Raw genomic sequence first — 14,640 nt, 5'->3', positions numbered from 1 at the left:
GCCAGAACATTTCCCCACTACTTGAGTCTTTCACTGCGCAAGGAAAGGCTCTGGCAGCTCCCTGTGCAGGAAAAGGCTCTAGCTGCAGGCAGATGCCAGAGTTTTCCCCCACTGACAGAGTTATTCTCCACTGCTGGAGCATTTCCCTGTGGCAGGAAAAGACTCCAGCAACAGGGAGGCAGTGAGACACTACACTGCTAAAAATAGCAGTAGAGATGGGGAAGCACTACTTGGGCAAGTAGAGAGCTCTGTAGGGTACATACCCAAGTACATACTCACAGGTTTCAGGAGTGTCTTTACTCTATTCACCTAAGCAGTGCCTCACCATCTACACTGCTGTTTAGACCCATGCTAGGGGGGCTGGGTAAGGTATGCTACTCTACATGGTGCCAAAAGAAATGTAGACGTACAATGTAGATGTACCCTAAAGATCCTATGGCACATTTTACAAGGAGAAAGCTGTTAGTCTTGGTATAGTGGATACATTTCAATTTAAATAATAACATTCTTCCTACCTAACTTCTATAGATTCAGTTGGATATAATCTTCTTCTTTACTTCCTATTGTAATTTGTTGGGCAAAATGTTTTAGGATTCTTTTGGCTTAAAAAGGTGCTACATAAACCTAAGAGGATATTTTTAAAAGCCTAAATTCCAATAATGGTGGAGGCCTTCTGACAAGTTTCAACGTGTAATTAATTTTACTGCCAAGTTATAAACCATTGAAAATCTGTAAAGAGAGGTCTGAAATAGGAATGATGAAACAACTTTAACTGTATTGGCACTACTGGATGCTATTGTAATAGGTAAAATGTGACATTTCTTACTCTAGCTAATGTTGCAGTCCGAACGGAAGCCAGACACACTTAAATCTTAGAGCTGCTGTAGCCTGGTGGCAAGGTATTTGGAGGAGAAGGTATTTGTAGCTATTTGTATTTGTATGTGTAGAGGCTGGTAGGGGCATTGTGCTGGGAGAGAAGCTGAGCCCTGATTAGGGGGTGGAGCTTCTCTGACTAGGGGTCCTATCAAGGTAGCCAGCCAGTCAGGCAGCGGCACAGACAGCTGCAGCGGCACAGGAGCCAGCAAACAGAGCTGTAAACAGGGGAATTTGAGTGGGAGTGTGCAAGAGGAGTTTGGGGGGAAGACTAGGAGAACCAGGCAGAGGAACAGACAGGCTAGTGAAGGGGGGGAGTAGTGTTCTGGCAGTATTTTGATGCTCGTTGGGGGTTTGTTTTGCTGTGGGGGGGTTGGTTTGGTTTGTGTTTTCCGGACTAACAAGATTTCGGTGGAAAGACTATGACAGATGCAGAGGCAGCAGTTGTAGTGACCCAAACAGTAGAAGACACAATGAAGATGACTGGACGTGGAAGCTGCGGCATGTACATGATCCAGGAGGGAGTACCTGAAAAGAGTTTTGTCTGCATGAAGTGCCGCCTGATAGAGCTGATGGAAGATCTGAGGATTGGAGATGCAGGTGGAAACTCTGGTTGAGTTTAGAAGGGGGTTCGAGCAGATGATGGAGCAAAGACACGAGGAGGCTGAAGGGAAAAGCTCAGACTTGCAGATGGAAGCAGGACCGAAGAACTCTGAGAGGAGACTGCTGGGTGAGGAAAGTGGACAGTGGAAGCATGTGACTAAGAGAACCAGGCAGAGGAAAATACAGGCTAGTGGAGGAGAAATAGAGCTCAGGAACAGGTTTTCGGAGTGGGAAAATGAAGAAGGGGCACAGCAGGTGGTCACTGAAGGTGAGAGGGCAAGGAAGAAGAGACGAGCAGCTAGTCCTATAGGAAGAGGGGAAGAGTCAATGGAGATAACACCAAATATGAGCCCCAGGAGGATACGGGATGGGTCGCAGAGGATTGCAAGAGAGAATAGGAATCGAGAGGACTTGCAGCCAGAGGGAACAGGGGATAGACCGGAGAATCGCACCATCACCAGGAAAAGGCAGGTCTATGTGTTGGGGACTCCTTACTGAGACGAATAGACAGGCCTGTAACCAGAGCTGATCCAGAGAACAGAAGGGTGTGCTGTCTGCCGGGTGCTAAGATACAGGATGTGGACCTGAGGCTGAAGAGGATCCTAACAGGAGCGGGAAAGAATCCGCTGATTGTCCTTCATGTGAGAACAAATGATACAGCTAGATTCTCGCTGGACCGTATCAAGGGAGACTATGCAAGGCTGGGGAAGACACATAAGGAAATCGAGGCTCAGGTGATCTTCAGTGGGATTCTGCCTGTTCCTAGAGAAAGGCAACAAAAGTGTGACAAGATTATGATGATCAACAGATGGCTCAGGCAGTGGTCCTATAAGGAGGGCTTTGGGATGTATGGCCACTGGGAGGCATTCTTGGACAGAGGACTGTTCTCTCGGGATGGACTTCACCTGAGTAGGGAGGGAAATAGACTTCTAGGATGGAGGCTGGCACAACTGATTAAGAGAGCTTTAAATTAGGAATTTGGGGGAGATGGTTGGGAGATGTCCAGGTAAGCTCCACACCAGATTTTAACATTGAGAGGGAAGAAAACGAAGTAAGAAAGGATACAGCCGTGGGTAGGAGAATGGACATGAGGAGGAAGGGTAGTGTAGATACCAGTCTAATAGGTGATACTGGCAGTAGAATGTCTGTACCTAATCAGGTAAAGAATATGAGTGAAGCCAAACAGCAAAAATTAAGATGTCTGTACACCAATGCGAGGAGCCTAGGTAACAAAATGGAGGAACTAGAGTTACCGGTGCAGGAAGTGAAACCAGATATTATAGGGATAACAGAAACATGGTGGAATAGTAGTCATGACTGGAGTACAAGTATTGAAGGGTATGTTCTGTTTAGGAAAGTCAGAAATAAAGACAAAGGTGGCGGAGTAGCATTGTATATCAATGATGAGGTAGACTGTAAAGAAATAAGAGTTGGAATGGATAAGACAGAGTCTGTCTGGGCAAAAATCACATTGTGGAAGAAAGCTACTAGAGTCTCCACGGGATAGTGCTTGGGGTTTGCTATAAACCACTGGGATCTGATTTGGATATGGATAGAGATCTTTTTAATGAAGTAAATACTAATGGGAATTGTGTGATCATGGGAGACTTTAACTTCCCAGATATAGACTGGTGGAAAAGTGCTAGTAATAATAATAGGGCTCAGATTTTCCTGGATGCAATAGCTGATGGATTCCTTCACCAAGTAGTTGCTAAACCAACAAGAGGGGATGCCATTTTAGATTTAGTTTTGGTAAGTAGTGAGGACCTCATAGAAGAAATTATTGTAGGGGACAACCTTGGTTTGAGCGATCATGAGCTAATTCAGTTCAAACTAAAATCTGTGACTAGGGTTTCTGATTTCAAAAGGGCTAACTTTAAAAAATTAAGGAAATTGGTTAGGGAAGTGGATTGGACTGAAGAACTTGTGGATCTAAAGGCGGAGGAGGCCTGGAATTACTTCAAGTCAAAGTTGCAGAAACTATCAGAAGCCTGCATCCCAAGAAAGGGGGGAAAATTCATAGGCAGGAGTTGTAGATGAAGCTGGATGAGCAAGCATCTCAGAGAGGTGATTAAGAAAAAGCAGAAAGCCTACAAGGAATGGAAGATGGGAGGGATCAGCAAGGAAAGCTACCTTATTGAGGTCAGAACATGTAGGGATAAAGTGAGAAAAGCCAAAACCATGTAGAGTTGGACCTTGCAAAGAGAATTAAAACCAAAAGTAAAATATATAGCCATATAAATAAGAAGAAAACAAAGAAAGAAGAAGTGGGACCACTAAACACTGAGGATGGAGTGGAGGTTAAGGATAATTGAGGCATGGCCCAATATATAAACAACTACTTTGCCGCAGTCTTTAATGAGGCTAATGAGGAGCTTAGGTATAATGGTAGGATGACAAATGGGAATGAGGATATGGAGGTAAATATTACCATATCCGAGGTAGAAGCCAAACTCGAACAGCTTAATGGGACTAAATTGGGGGCCCCAGATAATCTTCATCCAAGAATATTAAAGGAACTAGCACATGAAATTGCAAGCCCATTAGCAAGAATTTTTAATGAATCTGTAAACTCTGGAGTTGTACTGTATGATGGAAGAATTGCTAACATAGTTCCTATTTTTAAGAAAGGAAAAAAAGGTGATCCGGGTAACTACAGGCGTGTTAGTTTGCGATCTGTAGTATGCAAGGTCTTGGAAAAATTTTTGAAGGAGAAAATAGTTAAGGACATTGAGGTCAATGGTAATTGGGACAAAATACAACATCGTTTTACAAAAGGTAGATCATGCCAAACCAACCTGATCTCCTTCTTTGAGAAGGTAACAGATCTTTTAGACAAAGGAAACGCAGGGGATCTAATTTACCTCGATTTCAGTAAGGCATTTGATACGGTTCCACATGGAGAATTATTAGCTAAATTGGAAAAGATGGGGATCAATATGAAAATTGAAAGGTGGATAAAGAACTGGTTAAAGAGGAGACTACAACGGGTCATACTGAAAGGTGAACTGTCAGGCTGGAGGGAAGTTACTAGTGGAGTTCCTCAGGGATCAGTTTTGGGACTAATCTTGTTTAATCTTTTTATTACTGACCTTGGCACAAAAAGTGAATAAAGTTTGCGGATGACAGAAAACTGGGAGGTATTGCCAATACAGAGAAAGACTGCGATATCATACAGGAAGATCTGGATGACCTTGGAAACTGGAATAATAGTAACGGGATGAAATTTAATAGTGAAAAGTGCAATTTAGGGATTAATAAGAAGAATTTTTGTTATAAGCTGTGGACGCATCAGTTGGAAGTAACAGAGGAGGAGAAGGACCTCAGAGTATTGGCTGATCACAGGATGACTATGAGCTGACAATGTGATATAGCCGTGAAAAAAGCTAATGTGGTCTTGGGATGCATCAGGTGAGGTATTTCCAGTAGAGATAAGGAGGTGTTAGTACCGTTATACAAGGCAGTGGTGAGACTTCATCTGGAATACTGTGTGCAGTTCTGGTCTCCCATGTTTAAGAAGGATGAATTCAAACTGGAACAGGTACAGAGAAGGGCTACTAGGATGATCCGAGGAATGGAAAACCTGTCTTATGAAAGGAGACTCAAAGAGCTTGGCTTGTTTAGCCTAACCAAAAGAAGGCTGAGGGGAGATATGATTGCTTTCTATAAATATATCAGAGGGATAAATACCAGGGAGGGAGAGGAATTATTTAAGCTCAGTACCAATGTGGACACAAGAACAAATGGATATAAACTGGCCATCAGGAAGTTTAGACTTGAAATTAGATGAAGGTTTCTAACCATCAGAGGAATGAAGTTCTGGAGCAGCCTTGCAAGGTGAGCAGTGGGGGCAAAAGACATATCTGGCTTCAAGACTAAGCTTGATAAGTTTATGGAGGGGATGGTATGATGGTAGAGCCTAATTTTGGCAATTAATTGATATTTGACTATTAGCGGTAAATATACCCAATGGCCTTTAATGGGATGTTAGATAGGGTGGGATCTGAGTTACTACAGAGAATTCTTTCCTGGGTGTCTGGCTGATGAGTCATGCTCAGGGTTTAGCTGATCACCATATTTGGGGTCGGGAAGGAATTTTCCTCCAGGGCAGATTGGCAGAGGCCCTGTGGGTTTTCGCCTTCCTCTGCACCGTGGGGCAAGGGTCACTTGCTGGAGGATTCTCTGCACCTTGAAGTCTTTAAACCATGATTTGAGGACTTCAATAGCTCAGACATAGGTTAGGGGTTTGATACAGGAGTGGGTGGGTGAGATTCTGTGGCCTGCGTTGTTCAGGAGGTCAGACTAGACTATCATAATGGTCCCTTCTGACCTTAAAGTCTATGATTCTAACACATGCTATATGAGCTGAAAGCATACATCTCAACTCTGACATTTAAATCAAAGACAACTCTTGCAACAAATGAGGGATATCTTTATATTTGTCATAATGGATGAAGATATAAATGTAAATGGTTTGATTATAGAAAATATCATCAAAGAAAGTTGACCTTTTATGTTAAAATATATTTTCCTGTTTTAAACATTCTACAGCTGCATAAAAAACAATACCAGGTTGATGAGGGATTAGCAGTACTTTTTATGCAAAATTAGAAACTCAGCTCATTCTGATGGAACACCAAAATACAACAAAATTATTTCTTGAAATACTCAGATATGTTATTTATCTTTAGAAACACAACTGTAGAAAAAGAAATTGTTGATGATACCAAAGTATGAACAATTATTAATTAAATTAATGGTATGAATTATAAGGCTGTGTTTTTATATTACATACTAATGGTCATGTGAGTTGTACTGTAAATGCCATTCCAATTTTTCTCATTTTGTGGTTTCCTTTGTCCCTAGAAATCTATTATATAAATCTGAGTGTGTTTTTATTCATTTACCCATTTTCATTATTCATTTTCTCTTTGGGCTGGATCTTGCACTTATAGTAATAAAAACTATACATTGTATGTAATAACACTGAATCATACCACAGCTATTCTGGGAGGAGGCTTATAGCTGCAGATGACTGATAAAACTGGTAGCTTAATCCATAAAATTGTAGCAATTACTGTTGGATAATGATACTTGACAGAACTTTCTCTAGATAAGTTTTATCAAAAGAAACATACATTTGGAAGAAAAAACAAACAAATTAAAAACTTGACATTTCAACTTTTAAAAATATTTTAAGTAGTTAGAAATATTAGAAAGGTGTCACTGAAAAATAATGTAGTATAAATACAATAATCACAAAGATGGTTTTACACTTACTAGCTCACTCATGGACGAGTGAGAATAAAAATAGTCTCCAATTGTCATAATTTGATGTTATAGGATATGAATATATTTAGTACAAAAGAATATATTATTAAGGCATTGCAAGTTCTTGGAAACTTTACATCTAATCACAGATATACATTGTAACTACAACAGAAAACATGAAATATGCAGCAGATTTTTACTAACTTTCTTTAGAAACATTGCTGCAGAAATCTAACAACTTTGCAAATCGATTATATAGCAATGTTTGTGTTCTAGACCAAGTTGGTCAGAACCCATGTAATTCTTACAAATGCAGTTATTTGTAACAGTGACGCAAAGGACATGCCCCCTGTTGGCCAAGCAAGGCCCTGCATGCACATTTCCCTCAACTTGCTCTACTAGTGTTCAGAAATAAACTACTTGCCTCCACCCTCTCCTAGGATTCAATTTATTTAGTTCATACAGCTTCCCCCAAAGAGCTCCACTTTAGGTTCAGGAGTCTTAACAGCCCTGTTTCTTGGAGATAGAGGGTTTCAGTCAAGCTGCTCCCTCCTTGGCACAGAAGGCCCACGGCTCCCCTTTTTGAGCTGTGCTCATTACCTCAGGCCAGCTGTGGCTTTCAACCAGCTTCTCATTCAGCTGGCTCCTTTCTCCAAATAGTCCCCAGATTCAGAGGATTCAGCTGATAACCTTCTCCTGCTGGTGTCTCTCTGAATATACACAGCCCTTTACTTCCAGCTCATTCCCAATTGGCTGGAAGACAAGAGAGACTTGCCCCACCCACTCTGCAAGACTTTTGGTCCCAGTGCCTTAAACAAACAGTAACTGACTTTCTCCCAATCATTACATATTCTGGGGACTGCTTCCTCTATTCCAATATCTTATTTCCTAGATCTTTTGCATACATCAAAGCCTCCCAAAATCTTAAAGGGCCATGCCACATAACTGGGATGAGCTGACTGCTAAGCACCACTACTGATATGGGAGCAGACTATATCACAGTACAATATGTAAAATATATACATACCTGTTTAGCCATATTCTCTACAAATTTTGGTGATCTTTCCCTTAATAATGTTATAAGATCTTTACATATGTCACTTTTTCTCTCATAGTCAATATCATCTTTCTCCTTTCCTCTACCCTTAAAAAAGAACACAATTTTAAATTATTATTATTATTCTCTTTCATAATAGATTTCTATCTGTAAGGTAAATACTGTTCAGGAACATAGGTCCCAAACTTGCATTGATCTTCACACAACTGACCAATGTGCCAGCATAGAGCCCCCAGGGTCCACTCACATGGAACTCATTGCATGATCAGCATCTTAGACCCAGTCCTGCAAATAGTTACTACTGTGTGTGGTGCTCTGTGAGTAGTCCCATGGAAAAGGACTTAGGGACCATGGGGGAAAACCAAATGAACATGAGCCTCTAGTATGATGCAGTGGCTAAGAAAGCTAGAATGTATAATCAGGGGAAGAGCAAGTAGAAATATAGAAAGCAACAGAGGGTCCTGTGGCACCTTTGAGACTAACAGAAGTATTGGGAGCATAAGCTTTCGTGGGTAAGAACCTCACTTCTTCAGATGCATGTAATGGAAATCTCCAGAGGCAGGTATAAATCAGTGTGGAGATAATGAGGTTAGTTCAATCAGGGAGGGTGAGGTGCTCTGCTAGCAGTTTAGGTGTGAACACCAAGGGAGGAGAAACTGCTTCTGTAGTTGGATAGCCATTCACAGTCTTTGTTTAATCCTGATCTGATGGTGTCAAATTTGCAAATGAACTGGAGCTCAGCAGTTTCTCTTTGGAGTCTGGTCCTCCAAAGAGACTCCAGACTCCAAAGAGAAACTGCTGAACTCCAGTTCATTTGCAAATTTGACACCATCAGATCAGGATTAAACAAAGACTGTGAATGGCTATCCAACTACAGAAGCAGTTTCTCCTCCCTTGGTGTTCACACCTAAACTGCTAGCAGAGCACCTCACCCTCCCTGATTGAACTAACCTCATTATCTCCACACTGATTTATACCTGCCTCTGGAGATTTCCATTACATGCATCTGAAGAAGTGAGGTTCTTACCCACGAAAGCTTATGCTCCCAATACTTCTGTTAGTCTCAAAGGTGCCACAGGACCCTCTGTTGCTTTTTACAGATTCAGACTAACACGGCTACCCCTCTGATACTAGAAATATAGAGGGGATATTACCACTGTATATGGCATTAGCAAGACCATTATTGGAATATTGTGTCCAGTTCTGGTGTTCATACTTTAAAACGGATGGTGAGAAATTGGAAAGGATATAGAAAAGAGCTACAACACTGATTTGAGATCTGGAAAGCCTGCCTTACAGCGAGAGACTAAAGAAGCTCATTCTGTTTATAGTTGATCACAGAGAAGATTAAGAGGTGACTTAACAATGTTCTAGAACTTCCTACATGGGGAGAAGATTTCTAACAGAAGAGTGCTCTTTAATTTAGCAGACATAAGTATAACAAGGGCTAATGGCTGGAAGCTAAAACTAGACAAATCCAGACTAGAAATAAAGCACACATCTTTGACAGTAAGGATAATTAACCATTGGAAGAACTTAATTGGAGATAAGAATGAGGAGTACTTGTGGCACCTTAGAGACTAACAAATTTATTTGGGCATAAGCTTTCGTGGGCTAAAACTGACTTCATCAGATGCATAGAGTGGAAAATACAGTAGGAAGATATATATATATAAAAACACACACACACACACAGAGAACATGAAAAAAATGGGGGTTTCCATACCAGCTCTAATGAGACTAATCAATTAAGGTGGGCTATTATCAGCAGGAGAAAAAAAACTTTTGTGGTGATAATCAGAATGGCCCATTTCAAACAGTTGACAAGAAGGTGTGAGTAACAGGAGGGGAAAAATTAGCATGGGGAAATAGTTTTTAGTTTGTGTAATGATCCATCCACTCCCACTCTTTATTCTAGCCTAATTTAATGGTGTCCAGTTTGCAAATTAATTCCAGTTCTGCAGTTTCTCGTTGGAGTCTGTTTCTGAAGTTTTTTTTGTTGAAGAACTGCCACTTTTAGGTCTGTAAAAAGCAACAGAGGGTCCTGTGGCACCTTTGAGACTAACAGAAGTACTGGGAGCATAAGCTTTCGTGGGTAAGAACCTCACTTCTTCAGACTAACACGGCTACCCCTCTGATACTTTTAGGTCTGTAATTAACTGTCCAGGGAGGCTGAAGTGTTCTCCAACTGGTTTTTGAATGTTATAATTCTTGATGTCTGATTTGTGTCCATTTATTCCTTTGGTAGAGACTGTCCAGTTTGGCCAATGTACATGGCAGAGGGGCATTGCTGACACATGATGACATATATCACATTGGTAAATATGCAGGTGAACGAGCCCCTGATGGTGTGGCTGATGTGATTAGGTCCTATGATGGTGTCTCATAGGTGGAATAGATATGTGGACAGAGCTGGCAATGGGCTTTGTTGCAAGGATAGGTTCCTAGGTTAGCGTTTTTGTTGTGTGGTGTGTAATTGCTGGTGAGTATTTGCTTCAGGTTGGGGGGCTGTCTGTAAGCAAGGACTGGCCTGTCTCCCAAGATCTGTGAGAGTGAGGGATTGTCCTTCAGGATAGGTTGTATATCCTTGATGATGCGCTGGAGAGGTTTTAGTTGGGGGCTGAAGGTGATGGCTAGTGGCATTCTGTTACTTTCTTTGTTGGGCCTGTCCTGTAGTAAGTGACTTCTGAGTACTCTTTTGGATCTTGTGGGGGGAGGGATAGCTCAGTGGTTTGAGCATTGGCCTGCTAAACCCAGGATTGTGAGTTCAGTCCTTGAGAAGGCCATTTAGGGATGGGCGGGGGGGGAGTCTGTCAGGGACAGTACTTGGTCCGACTAGTGAAGGCAGGGGACTGGACTCAATGACCTTCCAGTCCTATGAGATAGAAATATCTCTGTCGATCTGTTTCTTCACTTCAGCAGGTGGGTATTGTAGTTTTAAGAACACTTGATAGAGATCTTGTAGGTGTTTGTCTCTGTCTGAGGGATTAGAGCAAATGCAGTTGTATCTTAGAGCTTGGCTGTAGACAATGGATCGTGTGATGTGGTCTGGATGAAAGCTGGTGGCATGTAGGTAAGTATAGCGGTGAGTAGATTTCTGGTATAGGGTGGTGTTTATGTGACCATTGCTTATTAGCACTGTAGTGTCCAGGAAGTGGATCTCTTGTGTGGACTGGTCCAGGCTGAGGTTGATGGTGGGATGGAAATTATTGAAATCATGGTGGAATTCCTCAAGGGCTTCTTTTCCATGGGTCCATATGACGAAGATGTCATCAATGTAGCGCGAGTGGAGTAGGGGCGTTAGGGGACGAGAGCTGAGGACGTGTTGTTCTAAGTCAGCCATAAAAATGTTAGCATACGGTGGGGCCATGCGTGTACCCACAGGAGTGCCGCTGACTTGAAGGTATACATTTTCCCCAAATGTGAAATAGTTATGGGTGAAGACAGTGTGATTGATTCTTCATCACTTGAACTCTTAAAAGCAAGAATGGATGTCTTTCTAAAAGATATGCTGTAGCTCAACCAGAAGTTACGGACTTGATGAAGGATACTGAGCGACATTTTATGGTTTGTGTTATGGAGGTCAGATTAGATGATGGTAATGGCCCCTTCTGGCCACAAAATCTATTAATCTATTATTTCAATGGGACACATAGTAGTAAGCACTTCATCCAGTAGAATGTGTTTAGAAGATCATGCCCTTATTTATAGCTGGGGAGGGGGGAAATGTATGGGTTTTTTTCCTTAAAAATCTGTGAAATTTTGTGTAGGTTTTATTCTTTATTATACTTGTCCCAAACTCTTATATTTTTATACAAGCAATCATAATAAGAAGAGAGAAAAATAGTTTGGGACTGGGACTCAGGAAGGAGAGGGTGCAGTAACCTTGTGCAGTAACTGTAGTTCTTCGATGTGTGTGTCCCTATGGGGGCTCCACTTTAGATGACGTGCGCCCCACATGCCTTCATTCAGAGATTTTCATTAACAGTGTCCGTTCAGCCTGCACATGAGTCCTACATGTCCTTGTGCCCCACACCAGGACTATATGGGACTGCACAGGCAAACTACCCTCTACCACAAAATCTATCACAAAGTTCTACAAGGAAACTCTGAAGTACAGGGGAAGGAGGGCAGGTAGTGGAGCACCCATAAGGACATACATCTCAAAGAACTACAGTTACTGCACAGGGTGAGTAACCTCTCCTTCTCTGAATAGTGTCCCTATGGTTGCTCCACTTCAGATGACTCCCAAGAGCAGTATACTCATGGCAAGAAGGGAGTTACAGAATCAGGTCCAGAAATGAAGATGGAATCACATAGCCAACTGCCACACCGAATCTAGAGGCATGGACCAGAGCATAGTGCTTAGAGAAGGTATGTACTGAAGACCATGTAGTGGCTCTGCAGATACTGGAACATCTTTAAGTAATGCCATAGATGTTGATTGCGACCTGATAGAGCATGCTAACACCGTGAAAGGGGGTTGAAAGCTGGCCGCATACTCTAATACAGTGGTTCCCAAACTTGTTCCGCCGCTTGTGCAGGAAAAGCCACTGGCGGGCCGGGTCAGTTTGTTTACCTGCCGTGTCCGCAGGTTCGGCCGATCACGGCTCCCAGTGGCCGCGGTTTGCTACTCCAGGCCAATGGGAGCTGCTGAAAGCGGCGGCCAGTATGTCCCTCGGCCCGCACCGCTTCCAGCAGCTCCCATTGGCCTGGAGCAGCGAACCGCGGCCTTTGGGAGCCACAATCGGCCGAACCTGCGGATGCGGCAGGTAAACAAACCGGCCCGGCCCGCCAGGGGCTTTCCCTGCACAAGTAGCGGAACAAGTTTGGGAACCACTGCTCTAATAGCTAGATATAGTGAAAGGAATGTGCAAAATAAGTATTTTATGTGCTGCTTCACACATGTGGTAACAAAGTAGATTTACAAGTGATGTGTAAACCACTAGGATTCACTGTTCAGGCAACAGCAGAAAAAGAAATAATGACTTATTGTCAAAATGTGAAAAATATAAAGCATCATGCATGATTATTTTCTCTCTTTCCGCAGAGCCACTAAAGTAGCTCTTCAGCTCTTGGTTGAATGCAACTGCCCTAAATCCTCAGGCAGGACTCACCCATTTTTACATACAGTACTCAAGTTTCTGTTATCCCGGATTTGAGTTTTTATTGTTACTTACTCCATTTAAAAACACTCCTGCTGTGCTGCAAGTGATGTACAAAGGATCGGTGTCATGTGGTTTAACAATCAAATAACAGATTTCCCCATGGACTTGTCTCCAAGGTGGGGCTCGACATCCATTGGAGAATTCATAATCTGCAACAAGAGTGTTTTTGTTATTTTTCAAAATATATTGCTATTTCTAATAATAAGATCTGAATAGATTTTTAATTATAAAATTCATACAAATTAAGGTCCCAATCCTTCAACCCTTACTTATGTCAACAATCTGAACTCATTTAGGACTTGATACTGCAAAGTGCTGAGCATTCCGGCCTGATCCAACAAACCACTTATACACACGTGCAGCACTTCTCAGGACCAAGCCCTTAATTAGTCCCACTGAATTCAATGGGACATGAATAGGGATTATTTATGTAAATCAAGGTTGAAGAATTGAGCTCCATATCTGTAGGTACATGTTGTTCTATATCATTACTTAAAAATAGAAATACACATTTTAAATCAGTAAGAGATAATGAATTTATTTTAACATCTACATGAAAAATTTTTTTTTATATTTAATGTATATGTGTTAATGTAAAACATGATAAAACAAAAACATAAAAGGCAGAATTATAACCTGATGTATATTCAAGAGATTCCAGCACAGTATCTTCTCCTTCTCCAGAGAAATGTTTGAGCAGATCCACTTCATTTTTTACAGCAGCTGGACTTAATCTCATCTCTCTGTAATTAATAGAAAATGGTCTAAAATCTAATAATAAAAAATACAACTCTATTAAAATGTTTTAATTGCTAGTGTATTATTTATATATATATATATTATATTGAGTTGCTTTCAAATACAGAACATATGTACTGCATGCATGTATACATGCGCACACACACACACACACACACACACACACTTTCACATATACATATTTATACTCATATTGTTAAACCTCCAGAAAATATCTTTCATTTCAGCAACTTTTCCTGGTTTTCATAAATCAATAAAGATAATTACTTTCATACCTCTTTTGAGTGATTTCTTCATATCACACCAAAAGCACATGTTTTGGGTTAAAATGAATTTAATTTAAAAACAAAACAAAAAATTTACTGGCTAAAAATGGACAGTTTAATTTGCAATGCACTTACTGTGAAATATGTTTTAAAGAACTATTAAGTAGTTGCATATCCAGCTGTTGAAGAAGAAGAGAGATCTTCATTTTAATCTCTGTATTGGGATCATCATCTTTTTTCATTCTGTCCAGCAAGCGCAGCATAGACATATCTTCTCCTTCAATGGTCCCATATCCCGGGCCAAGAATTTTCACTATAGGATCTCTATTAGCTGTATATGATAAACATTGTCAATATAAAGATAATGATACTTTAAAACTGATCTTAAAGGATTTTTAAAATCCTTCACTGCCAAAGCATTTTAACAATGGTAACTTATAATCTGAACACATATTTAATTTTAAAAGATAGATAATGGGTTCCTTAACATGTTTAAAATGTTATTGTTTTATCCTGTAGGAGTAAATGATTTCACATCATTTTATTGTGATTTGAAATGCATTAATATATCAGTTTTTAACAATATGAAAACAAAATTCAGGTAAAACAAATAATAAACAGGAGCTGTCTTCTGGTGAATAAA

General features: G+C 40.9%; 1 protein-coding gene across 4 annotated transcripts in view; it reads right to left on the bottom strand.

Moving 5' to 3' along the window:
* ODAD2 (outer dynein arm docking complex subunit 2) overlaps positions 1-14,640 on the bottom strand; it is a 184,304-nt gene that overhangs the window by 163,235 nt on the left and 6,429 nt on the right. For 3 of the 4 annotated variants that reach the window (XM_005290932.5, XM_065586859.1, XM_065586860.1), the window contains 4 exons: positions 14,133-14,328; positions 13,609-13,715; positions 12,985-13,121; positions 7,775-7,891 (listed from right to left, as the gene is read on the bottom strand). In XM_005290932.5, coding sequence (XP_005290989.2) covers positions 7,775-7,891; positions 12,985-13,121; positions 13,609-13,715; positions 14,133-14,328 — 557 coding nt within the window. Of the gene's footprint in view, positions 1-7,347; positions 7,461-7,774; positions 7,892-12,984; positions 13,122-13,608; positions 13,716-14,132; positions 14,329-14,640 lie in introns of those variants that run through there. The other variant, XM_065586861.1, reaches the window with a different exon arrangement.

This window comes from Chrysemys picta, chromosome 2 (genome assembly GCF_011386835.1).
Source record: "Chrysemys picta bellii isolate R12L10 chromosome 2, ASM1138683v2, whole genome shotgun sequence".
Taxonomy (NCBI): Eukaryota; Metazoa; Chordata; order Testudines; family Emydidae; genus Chrysemys; species Chrysemys picta.
This window is presented reverse-complemented; position numbering and strand designations above follow the sequence as displayed.